This window comes from Gymnoscopelus braueri (assembly GCF_963280865.1).
Source record: "Gymnoscopelus braueri genome assembly, chromosome: 7".
Lineage (NCBI taxonomy): Eukaryota > Metazoa > Chordata > Actinopteri > Myctophiformes > Myctophidae > Gymnoscopelus > Gymnoscopelus braueri.
The window spans coordinates 14343741-14360908 of record NC_137608.1 but is presented as its reverse complement, the minus strand read 5'-3'; the positions used below and the strand labels follow the sequence as shown (position 1 = coordinate 14360908).

Genomic DNA, 17168 nt, shown 5'->3' with positions numbered 1-17168 from the left:
ATACTTAAAAATTAAGTAGCTTAAGCTAGGCTGGGGTTAGAAATCATAGAACTATCTTTCTATCTAACAAGACCCTCAGGGTCATACACGTGCAAATGTACCCTTACGGCTGGAGTTAAATTAACATTCAAGATTTTATTTACCGTGTAGTCCGCCAAGTTCACTGAACTCGGTTTATTCACTAATACTCTACAATAAAACAACATATTCACAGTGTAATAACAATACTATACTCTATGGTATAAGAAAACAATCATAATCAATACAATATTTTCTGATGGGGATCTTTGGCAAAATACATGTTAATTCTGAGTTTGAGAACCATTGTCACAAATAGATGAGATAAAGTTAAAAACATAGTTCTACATGATATTCCTATGCATATACTGTATAGGCCTATTAAACAATTAATGAGTTAAATCAGTATAATTTCCCAGACCATGTGCACACTAAGCAGCAGATGTATCCACGGGGGATTCAGTTACTGACGATGAATCATACAAATTGTTGTAAAAGGAAATGCTGGATTCACTTCCATGCTGCGTACCCTGGAAGAGAACAGAAAAGGGTTTGATCGTCTTATTTCAAGGGAGGCTTGAACGCACATGTTGCTGTTTGAAATCTATATACTTACATCTATTTTACAGTCATAAAGATCAAATACAGCGTTCTGGACAACTGCCTCATCTGTCATGGATTGATGCTGGTTGCTGACAGGGAGTAGACAAAGGTTAAGTCAGCAAATCCCATATAGTACCGTACAGTATGTCACAGATAATTTCACTGTAGTATTATTACAGTATGTACATTATGTATGTGATCCTCATCATTATGATCATATTTATTATAATAATTGTCATCGTCGGCATCATAAAAATTACATACGTGTTGAAGCACCTCCTGTAGACAGAAAGGACAAGTATACAGCCAGCAGACCGAGACCAACCACTAGTCCTATGACCAAGGCATCTGCAGACACAAACACACATACAAAATACACATGAACACTCAACTACTATGGGTTACAAGGGTCTCAGCTGACTCAAAAATAGTCCCGTTCTCCCATTGTCCACTTTCTACCTGTCGCCCGTCATTATAGGCAGTGGTACTCTGAGTCTGCCCAACATACTCCAGGGTCCGGGGACCCCCAGGGGCCCTTCAGGGGGTTCCAGGGGGTACTCCCTCAAGGATTTTAATTAAAAGGTAGGGTAAGTGATTTAATTTGGTTAAAATAAGTGTTAAATAGCCCTATATTCTGATAGTACTCATTGCTATAGAGTGTTTGTTCAGTAAAAGGAGTCTCCCATGTCTCTCCAGCTCTTTATTAAAGTGGTTATGATATGGAGGGTATAGTGTTTACCATCATTATGTGGTGGGTCAATAAGGGGCGGTGGTGAATAGCATGAGTCAGGTAGGATAGTGACATCATCCAAAGCCACTTTCCAACCACCGTCCATCCCCCTCTGATATACAAACACCAACTGTGAGAAGAAAAACAGAGTCATTCAGATTAACTGTTCAAATTATAATAATATCACAGGAAGAAGAAATGACGATGGAAAAGAATATTACATTTAGCCTATTTTATGTCCAGACAATTAAAAGGACAAGTTTCTACAAGAATCTTCCAAAAGACACATGACCTGTACAAGTATTGATGTAGAGCAACAGTGATGGGAAAGTATTCAAAGACTTTCTTATTAAGGGTGCTCCACAGTAACATCCTCAGTGTTAATTTATCCATTTGTACACTCTCAGAGTTAAATTAAAGCTATAATACTGAACTTTAATGTATACAAAAAGTTAATACAACCAATCTGTAGTGTATGGTACAGTATGTTAATACAATATAACTAGTGCATCTACAGTGAGTTGGGGGTAGTCTCCATACTCAGGGAAGAGTAGGCAACTCTTCCTTTGAGAAATTGAGACCCTGGTGTCAGGGAGGACACCTACTGGTTGATGAGTAGTACCGCCGGAAGCTAACAAGCACAATCATCTCCCTTGACCAAGCTGGGATTGTATCTTGAATGAGAGGTACAAATGTGGTCTCTCATGCGGCAGAGCAGACCAGGGTTCAAATCCCAGGCAGGACATAAAAGTTGCAGAATGCAGCTTTAACACTGAGGATTTTGCTGTGTACTGAACGTCATAATACTAAGATCATTATTACCCAGAATGGTTGGTCATGGTCAACAGACACATTGGCCCTCTGCCACCTGCTTCCCTTGTCCCCAGTTTCTGTCCATTTCAACATGGCTTTCCCATCTCCTCCCCCAGTCAGTGTTTTTCTGGGGAACAGGACATATCGTAGGTTTATATTTAACCACATGAACCCTAGCTCTCTCTCTCTCTGTCTCTCTCTCTCTCTTTCCCTCTTTCAATGCTATAGATAGATATGCAATATATCTCAATCCCAGACAATTACAGGGTTGATATATAGAGAGTTGATAGAGGTGAATATGTGATTGCATTTTAACTTAAAACAATTGCTGTGTACCTTTGCAGTCGGCTACACCAGGTGCAGTTGAGGCCAGTCTGAGACGTGACACATGCGTCACAGCTGGAGAACTGGTGACATGCTGGGAATGCAGAAATACAATGGGCTGAGTGAGAAGAGTCAGAGGCAGAAGGACAGAGCCTTGCATAAGATAGTGTACAGTAGCTGTGCAGCTTGCGTCTAAACCATGGGTCTTCAACAGTTTTTCTGGCCAAGGACCCCTTAGCTGAGAGAGAGATGAAGCAGGGACCCCCACTACATATTTAAACTTCTTCATAGATTTCATTGATAGCCTCATAGACTTGTCTGACAGCCCTATCATCAGTGTTGTGTCAAGTTTTTGTTTATTTTTTCAATTAATATGTACTGTAGGGTTAATGTAAATACAAAATATTTGGATGCCCCCCTGTGGAAACTCTGAGGACCCCTTAGGGGTCCCGGACCCCCTGTTGAAGACCCATGTTCTAAACTGTTAGTAAAGATGACTTACTGGGTAGAGGTAGCATCTCAATGGCTGTAGAATTGGAGATCTTGGATTTTAGGATGTCTACTTTGTGGTACTCATAGATGGTTCTCCTCCTGACGTCTGCACCAAGAAAATATGACAGTGGGCAGATCCATAGTGTTGGTACATCACATTTGACATCTTGAACCTTGAATTGAATTCTACCTTGAATTTAGCAGATTTTTGTGTTTTAGTTCAATTGCAGAATTAACAGTCTTATAATTAATCCCTCAAAAGTTTAATTTGTGTATTTGGTTCCCTCTGATGGCAGCGATACATTATCAAAGTTTTTATCTCTATGTTCTGCTATACTCACTTGGAATCTGCTCCAAATCATGAAGCACCACAAATGCATCTGAGAGGCCCACTTTAACAGGGTGATTATTTGCACTGATGTTGTTGATGTCAATGGATATCTATGAAAAAATATCATAACAGTAATTAATGTAATGTAATAAGATGAAGAGGAGTGCCACCTCTTTGTAGGCAAAGATGATACGGCCGTCACTGTGCAGGGTGGTCTGGAATGTAAAGGTTCCCAAGTTAAAACTGTCCTGGAGATGAACATGGTCCCATTGCACCACCAACGCTGTGCCTAAACACACACACACACACACACACACACACACACACACACACACACACACACACACACACACACACACACACACACACACACACACACACACACACACACACACACGCTCTATTTCCCCCCTGGTCCCTATGGTGAGACAGCAGGTGTCTTTACCAGACAGATCCAGAACTGACACAGGGCTCTGTGCTCATCTCAAAGCCCCGCTCCGTTGGCTGGTTGGTATGGTAGCTGGCTGGAGGGTTGAGGGGGGTTACAGCATGGGAAGCAGGGGGTCGTTAGGCCTCAATGGATGGGCTGCAGATTTAAGTTAACACTAAGAGTGAATGTGTGTTTGTGTGATGGAGAGATTGTGTGTGCATTTTACCGGGTTAGTCTTGGTCAGTATATCAAGTACATGTAAGTGTAAGGTGATAACCTTTACCACTGTGTCTGAGGTGTGACAGGTAGACATACTTTAACTGTACCCACTTAAAAAAAGACTTCCTGTACTGCTGTAAACCACCTCTTGGAGTGAAGTGGCAGTATTTAATTCTCAGCATTTCAATTAAACTAGTGCACTGGCCGTTCTGGGCAGGGCCATTCAGAGCCTGTGCCCGTTAAGAATACAGTATGTGGCCAATCAGAATGGACAGATTATTTGGCACTCTGAATTGCTGCTCATAGCATTGTCAAGAACCACAGTATGGGTGCATGCAGCATTGAGAACCGAACCGCTCATCTGATCGACATCTGCACTTTCTTGGGTCCTCAGCAATACACCCACCAAGTGTGTACAGTGAATGCTGGAATTAATAGATTGATATTAAAACCCCTTCATTAGTTATTGTAATAACACACTCGAAAACCTGGCCTGATATAGTGCCACCATGAGGCCAATTTGACAGACACACATACGGGGGAACAGGGGTGAAAACATCATCTCCGCCTTCCGGCTTGTCGAAAGATAATGTATCACTTACATCGCCTCTTGTTGGATGTGTATGTACATTGTTTACATCCAATCGAACATGCGCAACTGCCGCAATTCTCTGTTCCTTTGCCACCACCAGTGATTGCAACGTGATACATACACACAGGTCTAGGATCAGTAGATGTTTCATGTGTGCAGCCTTTGGTTGAGAAACTGACCGTCGGTCAATGTCTTTCATTCTGTCAAATGTATCAAGAACAGAAATTGCATTGTTTTCAGGGCCGGATCTAGGCATGGGCAAGGGGGGGCAATGCCCCCCCAAATGCCCTGACTGCCCCCCCAAAAAAAATTCTTAAAAAACTATTTATTTATTTTTTGACGGGGGGTTTTGTGAAAGTTACATTTATGTCATGATATGAAATGTGAGCTTACCATAATCAAAATAATCCTTAATCATATTCCATCATGTACTGTATCATTGCACAATTCAAATAATCCTCTGCCAGTCTGCCCTGATTTTCCATGGGCAGTGTTGCCAGATATTGCGAGAGAAAGAAGCCTAGGAAAACAAGCCCAAAAGAAGCAAAGTAGGCCACATGAGCACTTTAAACCTATGCATCAAGCTCGAGTCACAACTCTGCTAATTTCAAAAACTCTTGCAATAAAATGTGGAATATTTGTGTTTTTGGGAACACAAATGCTCTCTGTGGCACCGCACAAAACATTTTCATGAAAATATTTCAGAACCAATAATTATTAAAACATTTGGAAGCAAGCCTAAATAAGAACAAATCTACACTTTAGATTCTAATCTAAAGTGTACTTCTAAAGTTTAGAAACAAGCCCAAAAAAACGCAACAACCATTTTTTACAAGCAACTTTACAGAAAAAGAAAGCCCAAAGTCGCTTATAATAAGCTGACATGGCAACACTGGCCGTGGGGCGTGATTGATTGATTGATTGATTGATTTATTTATTGACAATTTGCACATAACAAAACAATGTACACAGGGAATAGTCAAAAGGATAGACACAAGAAAGCCAGAAGCTTATTTCCATCGTGGTCCTGTTGATCTTGGTGTAGGTGCGGGCGTGCGTGTGAGTATCTATATGTGTATGCGTGTGTGCGTGTGTGCGTGTGTGCGTGCGCGCGTGCGCATGTGTGCGGGGGCTGGGGAGGATACGAACCCTAATTAAAAAATGTACTTTTAGGTCGCACTGGTAGTGAGCCATCTCTTAAGGGAGAACTTAAAGCCAGCCATGGAGCTAGTGGTCTTGATGCTTGTTGGTAGTTCGTTCCATGCATCTGTTGCAGTGTACAGGAATGAACTCTGGCCCATGCAACTGCTAAATAGGTGAGGCACAAAGTTAGTGGAGCTTCCTCTGGTTGAGTACGAGTACCTATGTACTGTGCTGACCTTGGTAAAATATTCATATTCATAATACATAGTGAGGAGGAACGAGCAGCAGCCACTCCAGTCAGTCAGTCGCTTGTTGACACCACTGGATACAGACACACCACTTTCACTGTTGCCTACTTTAGTTTATCTTTGGAAACATTTTGTTTTTCTAAAGTGGTTCACTTCACTCACAGAGCGAGTCACCGTGCTTAGTTATAGTTTCATTTCTGTTCTCTTCTCTCGTCAATATGCGCCGATGGCTGGTTGCTAAACCTAGCAGCGCCAGTGGCACTGCTACGGGCCCAGCTCCAGTAGTCAGTCCACAGGCAGCAGAGGCAGGCTCCGTGGTGCCGTCGTCTCAGTTTACTGCTCCTCAACCCGACCCAAACCCTACCCCCCCCCAACCAGTTGCACAAGCACCGCAACACCGGCCGAAAGTGCCCCCGTTCGCGACGTAGCAGTGGCCGCTGATGAGAACATTGGCTTGAGCACCATAGCTCCATCGCAGCCCACTAGTCTTGTTTTCCCAAAACGTCATTTTGGTAAGACTGCACGCACATTCAGCCCGGGCTGGTATCGGGGGAGACCATGGCTGGAATACTCTGCAAAGCTAGATGCGTGCTTTTGTTTCCCTTGTCGCAAATTTGAGGGAAAAAATGACAGAGATTTGTTTTTTACCAAACATGGTTTTATTAATTGGAAAACTGCATTGGAGAAAGACAAGGGATTCAGTAAACACGAATCTAGCCAATGCCACGTGAAAAGTGCCAAAGCATGGTCTGAAATGACACAAAGGGAAGCCACAGGGGAAACCATTGCAAATATCCTAGGGCCCACTCAAATAGAAAAAAATAGGTACTACATTAAAACCATAGGAGGAGTAGTGCAGTTCCTCGTGGTTGGATGATGGACAGGATTTCTCTGCAGGACTCTTCTTAAAAATGGTTGAATACACTCTGGCAAAGGACCCCACATTTAATGACATTAACAAAAACATCCCACAAAATGCAAAATACACATCTCACAACATCCAAAATGAAATCATTGACACAATGGCTAAATTGGTATTAAATGAGGTAAAAGATAAATATAACAAAGCAGATCATGCTGGGTTTTGCATTAAAAGTGATGGCACTAGGGACAGATGCAATGTGGAAAATCTCTCTGTCATGATCCGTTTTGTCTGTAAAGGCATTCCAGAGGAACACCTGATTGGTCTGCTTGACCTCAGTCAGTTAGATGCTGAATTTATTACCACCCAAATTCTTAAGCATCTTTCTGACTCAGGCTACAGTGCAGATGAAATCATCAGTCAGTGCTACGATGGAGCTGCTGTCATGAGTGGGATTAGGGGTGGGGTTCAGGCTTTGTTGCAAAAGAAGGTAGGGAAGGTTATTCCATATATCCACTGCTATAACCACCAGCTGCACTTAGCAGTGGTCCATGCAATGCAAGCAGAGCCATGTGCAAAAACATTTTTTGATTTATCAGGATCACTGCACTCATTTTTTCACCGTCATTATGTGTCACAGAACTATGATGTCCCCTCCCTTAAACGACTGTTGGAGATCAGGTGGACAAGTCACCATGATGTGACCAAGTGCCTCATGGAAAATCAGGATGCTATTATGAGTATCCTGTCAGAGGTTACAGAGGACAGTGCAGCTAATGTTGATATCTGCACAGAGGCATCAGGCCTATTGATGATGTTGAGGAAGCATCATTTCTTTGAAATAGGAAGATTCCTCCTAAAGGTTCTAGGTGCCTTAAAGCCTGCAAATGCTATGCTGCAGGCTCATTCTATTGACCTGTGCTGTGCTGTAGAATTAGTCAGTGCATCTCTGCAGGCTCTGAAGAAGATGAGAGATGATGAGACATTAACCAGTGTCTCAGTTGACCCTGCACCAGCTGCTAAAAGAAAGAGAACAATGAGCTCACTGCTCGCAGGTAGTGTTGTTATGTCCACTGTAGGCCATGCCCAAGACTCCCTGACTCCTAGCCAGGCTCTGAAGAGAGCTCTTCTTAACATTTTGGACAGAGCCATTGTAGAGATGGAGACAAGATTCTCCAAAAGCAATCTCGATCTCATGAAAGCAGTGAGTTGCCTTCTTCCTAAATCTCCCTCTTTTCTGGATGTTGCCATGTTGAGTCCCCTGCAGAAGATGACAGGAAGTGCACGCAGTGACACACTTTCTAATGAGATTATTGTTGCAAAAATCATGTTGGAAAAAGAGTTCTCTTCTGATGATGATGTAGACCTCTCCACCATTTGCAAACACCTGCAAGGGTATAAGAAAGCCTTTCCTGAGCTTTATCGTATTTATGTGACTTCTCTTGTGATTGGAATATCATCTGCATCATGCGAGAGCTCTTTCTCCACTTTGTCTCGTGTCCTTACCCCCTTCCGCCGCACTATGCTACATGAGAGGAAGAGAAATTTGGTGATTATGGCTCACGAGAAGGCCATAACAACTGGGCTAGATATGGATGCATTTGTTAGGGCTTTTGCACAGAGTAGCAGAAGACTGATGTTATAATTATTGATGCTTACTTGCTTAAAGTACCAATGATAAGCCATGCTGTGTACAAGATACAAATATTTTGAGTCACAGGACTAAAGAAAAAAAGACACAAAAAAGTTAAAGTAAACAAAGACAAAAAAGACACAAAAAAGTTAAATAAATAAACAGACAAAAAAAGACTGATATAATTATTGATGCTTACTTGCTTAAAGTACCAATGATAAGCCATGCTGTGTACAAGATACAAATATTTTGAGTCACAGAACTAAAGACAAAAAAGACACAAAAAAGTTAAATAAACTAGAAAATGTGCTCCTCGGAGCACAAGTCTCCGCCAGCAGACCTGTGCTATTTTAATAGAGACACACGGGGACTACAAATTTCACGCCCACTTTTGAGACAGTGCCGCTACTCGAGGTCCGTTAGAACGATGAACTGCAGCTGCCAATGCATTCCCTATGAGAGGATATGAAAGTTAGCCTACTTTTAAAATTATCCTGCATTAACTGAGACGATATTGATTTAAATAAAAATATGTTTCCAAATGTATGGAGTGTCTTTGTCAACATATCTTCTTGTTTTCTTAATAGTTGATGTGTTTCACATTTAATTTGCCACTTTAACAAGTTACCCATAATGTTAACACAGCAGAGGGTAGACAGCAGACGGGCATTTCAGTGACATCACTGTCTTTACAAGCGCCGAGCGCCGACCAGTGGTGTACCCACTGTAGAGGCAGGAGAGGCGGTCGCCTGCCCAACTAAGACCTCACCCCTCCTTTAAAAAAAAATTACCCGAAAATGTGTCATTGCGTGCTTAATGTCCTCAAAGTCACGCATCCAACAAGCTTTGAACTGAGCAGATTGGACCTGCTGTTCCAGAGATAATGACCAAAACCTATTGAAAACGGCCACTTTCGCCAGTTTTCTGGGTATTGAAAACCTGAAGGGATGCGTCCGTAACGTAACCACTTAAACTCAGGATCTCCGATGCTAGCGGTTTTGACATACTGATGGAGTATATTATAGTATATTGTGGGTAGTATATCGAGATGAAAGATATGGGACATTAAAAAGGACAAATTAAACAAATGGGACAGATAATTAGAACACCAAAAAAATCGCTACAGCCTCAGTAGTTAACCAGTGAAATGACGGTATTTTACAATGCCTCTCATAGAGATTGCATTGAGAGCTGCAGTTCATCGTTCTAACGGACCCCGAGTGTCAAAAGTGGGCGTGGATTTGTAGGCCTTCCGCTTCCGGCCGTGTGTCTCTATAGCACGGGTCGTCTTGGTAGAACGGGTTGACTTGGTAGAATGCGCTTGGTTTTTGGTGTTCTGCAGGGGCGACTGAATATGTAGTGTCTGCATCTAAAAGATGTTCTTCTTGAAGCAATGTGTCATATGGGAGTCGTCGTAATTGACTGGTTTGTTCAAATGCTTGTCTGTCTTCTTCATCTTCATTGTCTTGAACAGTTTCAGCAGTTGATTGGTGTGTTTGATCTATGTCAGTTTTCTCTAGTGCTACATAATGTATTTGATCAAGGCGGCCAATTGTTACAGTATTAAGACTTCGGCCTTGTTGTGGGATCAATTCAACTCTCTAGTCCTCTTCTGTGTTACTGTTGTAGATGAGTATGCTTTCTTAGCTTTGGCCTTCTGCGCCTTTGCTTGACCAATGTTAGGTGTTCTCAGAGGGACACACACAAGCACGGACGGGTGATTTGGACTGGAAGGTACTGTTCCAATCAAGACTGATTGATCCTGTCTTACCTCACTTCAAAAACGTAAACGGCTTTTTGAAGTGACACACCTAATTATAGGATTCTATTTCGTCATGCGTCCCTCTAGCCAATCAAAGGCATAGGTGTCAACATATTGACACGTGTCACGTGGAGCTTGACCAATGTTAGCTTGGCTAACAACACAAATATTTGGTGGACCCCCTAGGGGTCCCGGACCCCCCGTTGAAGACCCCTGCTCTAGTTCTTTGGTCATCTTTAGCTTCACGTAGGGTACAGCATTGGTACATGTTCATTTACAATGCTGTATCCTTGGAAACCCCTCTCATAGCCTATTTCAGATCTTCAAGTGATGTGATGCATTGTGAGCTTGTAGATTTGCTATTTTAACAATATTTGAAATATCCCTTCCTAGAAATGTATTAGAGTCCAAGTACAATATATGAAATCTAGTGGAGTGAAGGTATACAAAAATATAGATAGTGAAGTAAAGTACAGATACAAAGGGCTGGTTGGGCTCTACATTGCCCATGTGTGCTCTACTCTAGTGACTCCTCCCACTAAAGTGGAGTTTGGTAGTCAGCATGGAAGTGTGTTTTATGGACTTCTGTCTGTGTTTGTCAGTTTTAAGCATGGGCCTCTTTGGCAGTGCATACTTGCTAAAGAGACTTTGTCTCAATGTATTTTTACTGGTTAAATAAATGATATATAAGGGGAAATGCATTCATTCATTGTATGGTGAAATTAGTTAAAAGGCTATCTACAACAATCTCATTGTGGCTCATTTAACTTGGCCATCACTTTGTTTTGTTCATTTGAATACAGTGATGGAATCCCGCTGGCTCTAAATCTGTCAAATGAATCACAAGGTCGCTTGCTAAGCTTGTAGATGTATTATTTTTTGGCAATACAGTAGATACCGCTGTACTGCGGGGTATAAAGTATTCTTGTGCCTCAAGTGCAACCAGCGGCCCTTGTCATGAAAAGGTTTGAGAACCACTGCTTTAAACTTCTACTCCTCTACATCTCAGAGGAAAATATTGTTGTATTGTTTACTCCACTGCAATTATTTTACAGCTTTAGTTACTAGTTGCAGATTTAGATTATTAATACAACAATTAACTACTTAAGCCCTATTTTATACTTCGTCTATTTGTCAAAAAGGTTTGACAAATTTTGAGTGATTTTCTTCTTAAACAGGCCATTCATAATTACTACCAAAGTACTTTTTACTTTGGTACTGTACGTATATTTTGATGCCAATGCTTTTGTATTGTAATACTTTTGTATTGTACTTTGAATACAGGACTTATCTACCACTGAAACACACGCACACACACTCACACACACGCGCACACACACACACACACACACACACACACACACACAGACACACACACACACACACACACACACACACACACACACACACACACACACACACACACACACACACACACAAAACATAATTAAAATGAAACACACACAAAACATAATTAAGATGAAAGGCCATGTTATCTGCTTTCAAATGAGATCCTCATTGTGTTTTTATAATTTTGTGTGAGCTATGTGTTAATTTTGTGTGTCTCTCTCTCTCTCTCTCTCTCTCTCTCTCTCTCTCTCTCTCTCTCTCTCTCTCTCTCTCTCTCTGTCTCTCTCTCTCCACAGTGCAGCAGGGAGGAGGACAAGGAGAGGACACCAATAGACCAGTACTGGTAAACACACACACGCACGCACACACACATACACATACAGTACACGCATACACACACACAGAAGGAATAATGACGTGTGAGAGAGTGGAGAGGTTTCAGAGTACAGCCATGCTGTGCCGTGCAGACCGGTGGTCCGAGGTGGTGACGACTGCCACCCGGGCCAAAGACATGGACAACGCCTCCTTCTCCTCCTTCAACGTGGACGACGGCCTGACCAGCGGCCCTGTGACTTCTACGTCCCTGATGCCAACGGCAGAGGGTCCCAGGCAGGCCCCGGACACCACCGCCAGCCACCTCCTGTCTTCAGCTGCCGCCAGCCGGTGAGTTCTCCTGAGGTGCCTTTGTCCCCTCTGGCCGCGGACCCCGCACCCATCAGGACCACTCACCCATCAGGACCACGCCGGCGGCCTGCATCCGGACGCAGCAGAGCCTCCCTGGCATCGTGCCCCACGGCGCCCCTGGCAAGAGACCGACGTACACGTTCCCCATGATGATCTGCATGGCCATGCAAGCCGGCGGGAAGAGCAACATCCCGGTCTCCTGCATCTACCAGTGGTTTGTGGACAACTTCTCCTACTTCCGCCACCACGCCAATCCCGACTCCTGGAAGAGCAGCATCCGGCACAACCTGTCCACCATTAAGGAGTTCATCAATGTCTCTCGGCCGGAAGACAACACAGGTAAGGGAGGCTTCTGGACGGTCGACCCGCAGTATGCCGAGCGCATCCTTGTCAAGGCTTTCAGCAAGTGGATGACCTCTGTCCAGATTGACCCGACACTGCAGAGACCACCCATGTGGAGCCCACCCCTGCAAAGCCCTCCGCTGCAGAGCCCACCCCTGCAGACCCCACCCCTGCCCGTGTCGCAGCAGCTGATCAGGGGCCTTGATGAAGCCACCAGCCTGGAACAGAACCAGCCAGCCAAGGAGATCGGCAGGCTCAAGAGGAAGAAGCGTCCAGACTGTACAGCTAGCATGGCCAAAGTCCCCCGTCGATCCAGCTCCCTGCGGCTTCATGCTGAAGAACGAAAAGAGTTGGACGGCCTCCTCGACTGGATCTTGAGCAGTGAGCTCAGTCCGGACCACACACTCACTCCTAGCCAGCAGCATCAGGGTCCAGAGCTCTGCAGTGTTGCTACCTCCGCTGTCTCCTGTGCGCCTCCTTCCCCTCCTAGCTGTGCCTTGGGTTGGCTCCCACAGAGTCCGTTCGTTCACCATCAGCTCCTTGGTTCGGGCTTGAGCGGGGAGCTGAGTCTACTCCTTGGTTCGGCCTTGAGGAGTCTTGACAGCGGTGAGCCGCTGAGCAGTACCAGCCCCATAGAGGACGACCAGACGGTCAACTTCGACTGGGGCTTGGACTCGGACTTCCTCGATCCGGCCTTGAGCGGGGACCTGAGTCTGTACAACGGGGAGCCGCTGAACAGCACCAGCCCTGTAGAGGACGACTTGGACTTCCTCGACTCGGCCTTGAGCAAGGAGGTGGTGGTGAACGACGTTGACTGGGACGCCTTCTTTGAGTCAGCTTTGAGTGGGGAGCGTGGGGACAGTGTGGACAGCGGGGAGCCGCTGTGCTGAGCCCCAGGTAAGTGGATGTTGGAGAGGATTGGACCTATCCATGGAACAAAGACCATATACAAGGTAAGTAAGGTACCCATATATGGGGCCGTCAGAGATCCCCATACAAGGACCCGATCTAGGTCACCCGAGACTAATGTCATGGACACTGTGGAGACCGACATCACAACAGCTGATGTCACGGACAGAACACGCCGTACAAGGAGATATGCACGCTCCATATAAGGTCTAGCAAGAGCGTGGTGATGTCAGGAGAGTGACACTGCACCCCTCCGGAGAGAGGAGATGAGAGGAGAGGAGAGGAGAGGAGAGGAGAGGAGAGGAGAGGAGAGGAGACTAAAGGAGAGGAGAGGAGACTAAAGGAGAGGAGAGGAGACTAAAGGAGAGGAGAGGAGACTAAAGGAGAGGACGAGAGGAGGAGAGATGAGAGGAGAGGAGAGGAGAGGAGAGAAGAGGACAGAAGTTCATCGCCACTGGATACTTGAGCTCTCAGCTGAAGGCAACAATCAAAACAACGAGGTATCTACTCTATAATTTATTTTTGTTTTTTTATTACTTTGTAAATAATAATAAACTCTGGTTGAGATGAATTGATTGCAGCAAGCACAGGAGTGAGGAGTCCCTTCTGACTGGTCACAGAGGTCCCCCCAGTTGAGCTGGGTTAGTTGAGCCCTACTCCTAACCGCTCTTGGTGCGCGTGGACGTGTTTCTAGGAAGGATGGACGACTGTAGCATGAAGGCAGCTGCATTACCTTACCAGTGAGCCTGGCTCTTCAAGTGGATCCACATTGTAATGCAGGGTTCCAGGTTTGTATCCCCCACTGGTAAGTCACTTTGTTGTTTATTTGTCTAGATTGCCTTGGTACTGTAAGCAAACACGTTTGTTTTTTATGTAATGTATGTGAAGCACTTTGTAAACCTGCTTTTGAAAAGTGCTACATAAATAAAGTTTATTTACATGATAAAATGCAAAAAAACAAACAAACAAAAACAAAAACAAAAAAATATATATACTGTATCTGTATCTTGTCTGTCTGTCTGTCTGTCTGTCTGTCTGTCTGTCTGTCTGTCTGTCTGTCTGTCTGTCTGTCTGTCTGTCTGTCTGTCTGTCTGTCTGTCTGTCTGTCTGTCTGTCTGTCTGTCTACACACACACACACACACACACACACACACACACACACACACACACACACACACACTCAAAAACTTTCTGGAGCGTCTGGGTGTGATAGTGGTAAAACACTGTCACACCACGCAGGTAGCTGGGTTCAATACCCAGCAGCAGCAGTGCCTCCAGCTTGGCTGGCCGCTCCAACAAACACAATTGGCTACAGTGTTTGCAGGTGGGAAGCTGGTGATGGATCAAGTGATCATGTTCTTTTTGCTGCACTGCAGAAGCTGCTGATGCACATCAAGGTTGTTTTAGTTCTGAATTTAGTTTTGACTTATGTTTTCAGTTTAGTTGTAGTTTGTTTTTAAAGTGGCTTTGCTAGTTAAAGTTGTACAATGCAAAATCACAACTAACGATTTTTAGCAACCTCTGCTGGTCACTACCGTCACTGCATACAATTTCCCTAGTCCTCGATTACCCAGAATTCCATTCGTTTTCACCGGAAGCCGGAAGCGTTTCAAAAAGCGATCTTTTAATTGTTTTATACTATCTACGGATCGTTTCTCTTAGCCAGTGGAGCATTAGTTACCATGAGCTGTGCTTTCTTTTTCTGTTCTTTTTCGATCTTCCAATCCTACATTATCTTAAAATCAGCGTGAGGTTCCTTTTTGTTAATAGCGCGGTAGTTCCTGGCCAAACAGGAAACCGTTGCGGTAGTTCCTGAGGACGTCGGCCACGACGTCATGACGTTGGCCAGGAACGTCATTTTCCCGGGAAAGTCCCCCCGTACACGTTCAATAGAAAATATATAAATAAAAGGCTTCCGGGGGTGAAATTCACGGAGTGGGTGTTGTGAAACTTTTGCCACTCGCAAAAGATATACAATTTAACTTTAGTTTTGTTGAAAACGTTACCTAGTATTACTTTAAGTTTAATTTTTTGTTTTGGAAAAGGCTTAGTTTATAGTTTCGTTTTTTATTAGATGTAGTGTTAGTTCTTTATTGTAATATGGGGTATTTGTCAGGGGTGAGATTCAGAAAGGTCATAAAAGGTATTGTGTAATAAAAACATAACATTTTAAAAGATGTATTCACAGTTGAAACTGGTACAGTACTAGTCTTATTTAAGACTAAAAGTAAGGATATTTTATTTTTTTAGTTTTAATTAGTCTCAGTAAGGATATACAGTTTCAATTAGTTGTATTTTTTATCCTAGTTTTTGTTTCAGTTACTAAAATGTTTTTTTCAATTACATTTTTAGTTATTTTGCTAATTTTAGTTAACTATAATAACCTCAATGCACATAGCAGTTTATAGCAGCAACAGGGACTGCAGGACACTTGGGGACAGTTGGGAATTGGCGATGACTAAATTGGGTCTCCTCCCATGATTGTCACCTTGCCGTTGGTGGAGGAGCTTGTGTTATCCCAGTGACCCAGAGAGCTCTCCTGGCAGGTCCAACCATGCCAGACAGCTCAAAGGGCAGGGGTCAGACTAAGGACAATCGCTAGTCCTCCATATTGGGGGTTGGGAATGAGGTTAACAACCTTGTCCCTTAAAACAAACATGTTACAGAAATCATCACAAGAAACCAAAGCACTCCAGAGGACGTCCAAGGAGACAGCAGCCACAACAACACCTGTGCAAGGTAGTAGCAGTGGTGGAGTATTGTATACTTAAGTAAATGTAGTAATACCACAATATAAAAATACTCTGTTACAAGTAAAAGGCTTGTATTAAAAAAAAAATAACAGAAACAGGTTTGTAAGCTATGAGCCACTGGCATCAAAGCAGCTTGCAGAGGTGCTTGCACTGAAGGTCATGTCCGACCTTTTAAAGATCAGTTTTATTTGTCAAGTTTGTTTTTCTATATCTGACTGCATGTCTGCTTTCTTCCTTGCTTTTCTCAGTATACTATTTGACATGTCATACTGTACTGTATGCTGTTTATATAGTGCAATTCTCTGTGTCATGCAGGAGTTGGTTGCCACATTCATCTGGCTTGAAGACAGAAATAAATAGTCGTTGGTCCATCTGGCTCTTCCCTGCTACCCTGATCTAACTTCCATGCTGGCCACCAGGGGGCACCCTATTCTCTGTGCACATCATCAACCTGAGGAAGGTAGGGGTGGCTGGCTGAACATAATGATTGTGTTAATCAGTATTAATCATAAATTAACGTATAATCACTCACTGGTATATTGGTCTGATTGGGCTATAATGTTGAAATATAACGGCAAGATCATTGTTTTTTCCCTTTGCCTTTGCCACAATCCCGCTACACACACACACACACACACACACACACACACACACACACACACACACACACACACACACACACACACACACACACACACACACACACACACACACACAATTGTCATTCTGTATGATATTGTTGAATGTATAAAATTGTACGTTTTATATAACCGTACTCAAATGTGGGCCGTAAATATTGCAGTTACTAACATTCACCAAATTGAATATCTCAATTCAAACTGTAAAAAATGTACAAGAAATGCTAAACATGGTCTCTTTCTCCCTCCCTCTCCATTCTTATTTCTCTCTCTCTCTTTCTTAACGGTTGC

General features: G+C 43.5%; 2 protein-coding genes across 2 annotated transcripts in view; both read right to left on the bottom strand.

Moving 5' to 3' along the window:
• LOC308088592 (uncharacterized protein) overlaps positions 1 to 17168 on the bottom strand; it is a 234271-nt gene that overhangs the window by 192031 nt on the left and 25072 nt on the right. The gene's annotated exons all lie outside the window — the stretch shown is intronic.
• LOC308088216 (uncharacterized protein) lies at positions 529 to 8491 on the bottom strand (the record flags this gene model as incomplete). The annotated part of the gene is made up of 10 exons (XM_080432624.1): positions 529 to 548; positions 886 to 969; positions 1361 to 1481; positions 2174 to 2291; positions 2501 to 2582; positions 2991 to 3086; positions 3322 to 3421; positions 3777 to 3835; positions 8312 to 8330; positions 8465 to 8491. 10 exons carry the CDS (start codon positions 8489 to 8491, stop codon positions 529 to 531), a joined length of 726 nt encoding a protein of 241 aa, XP_080288750.1.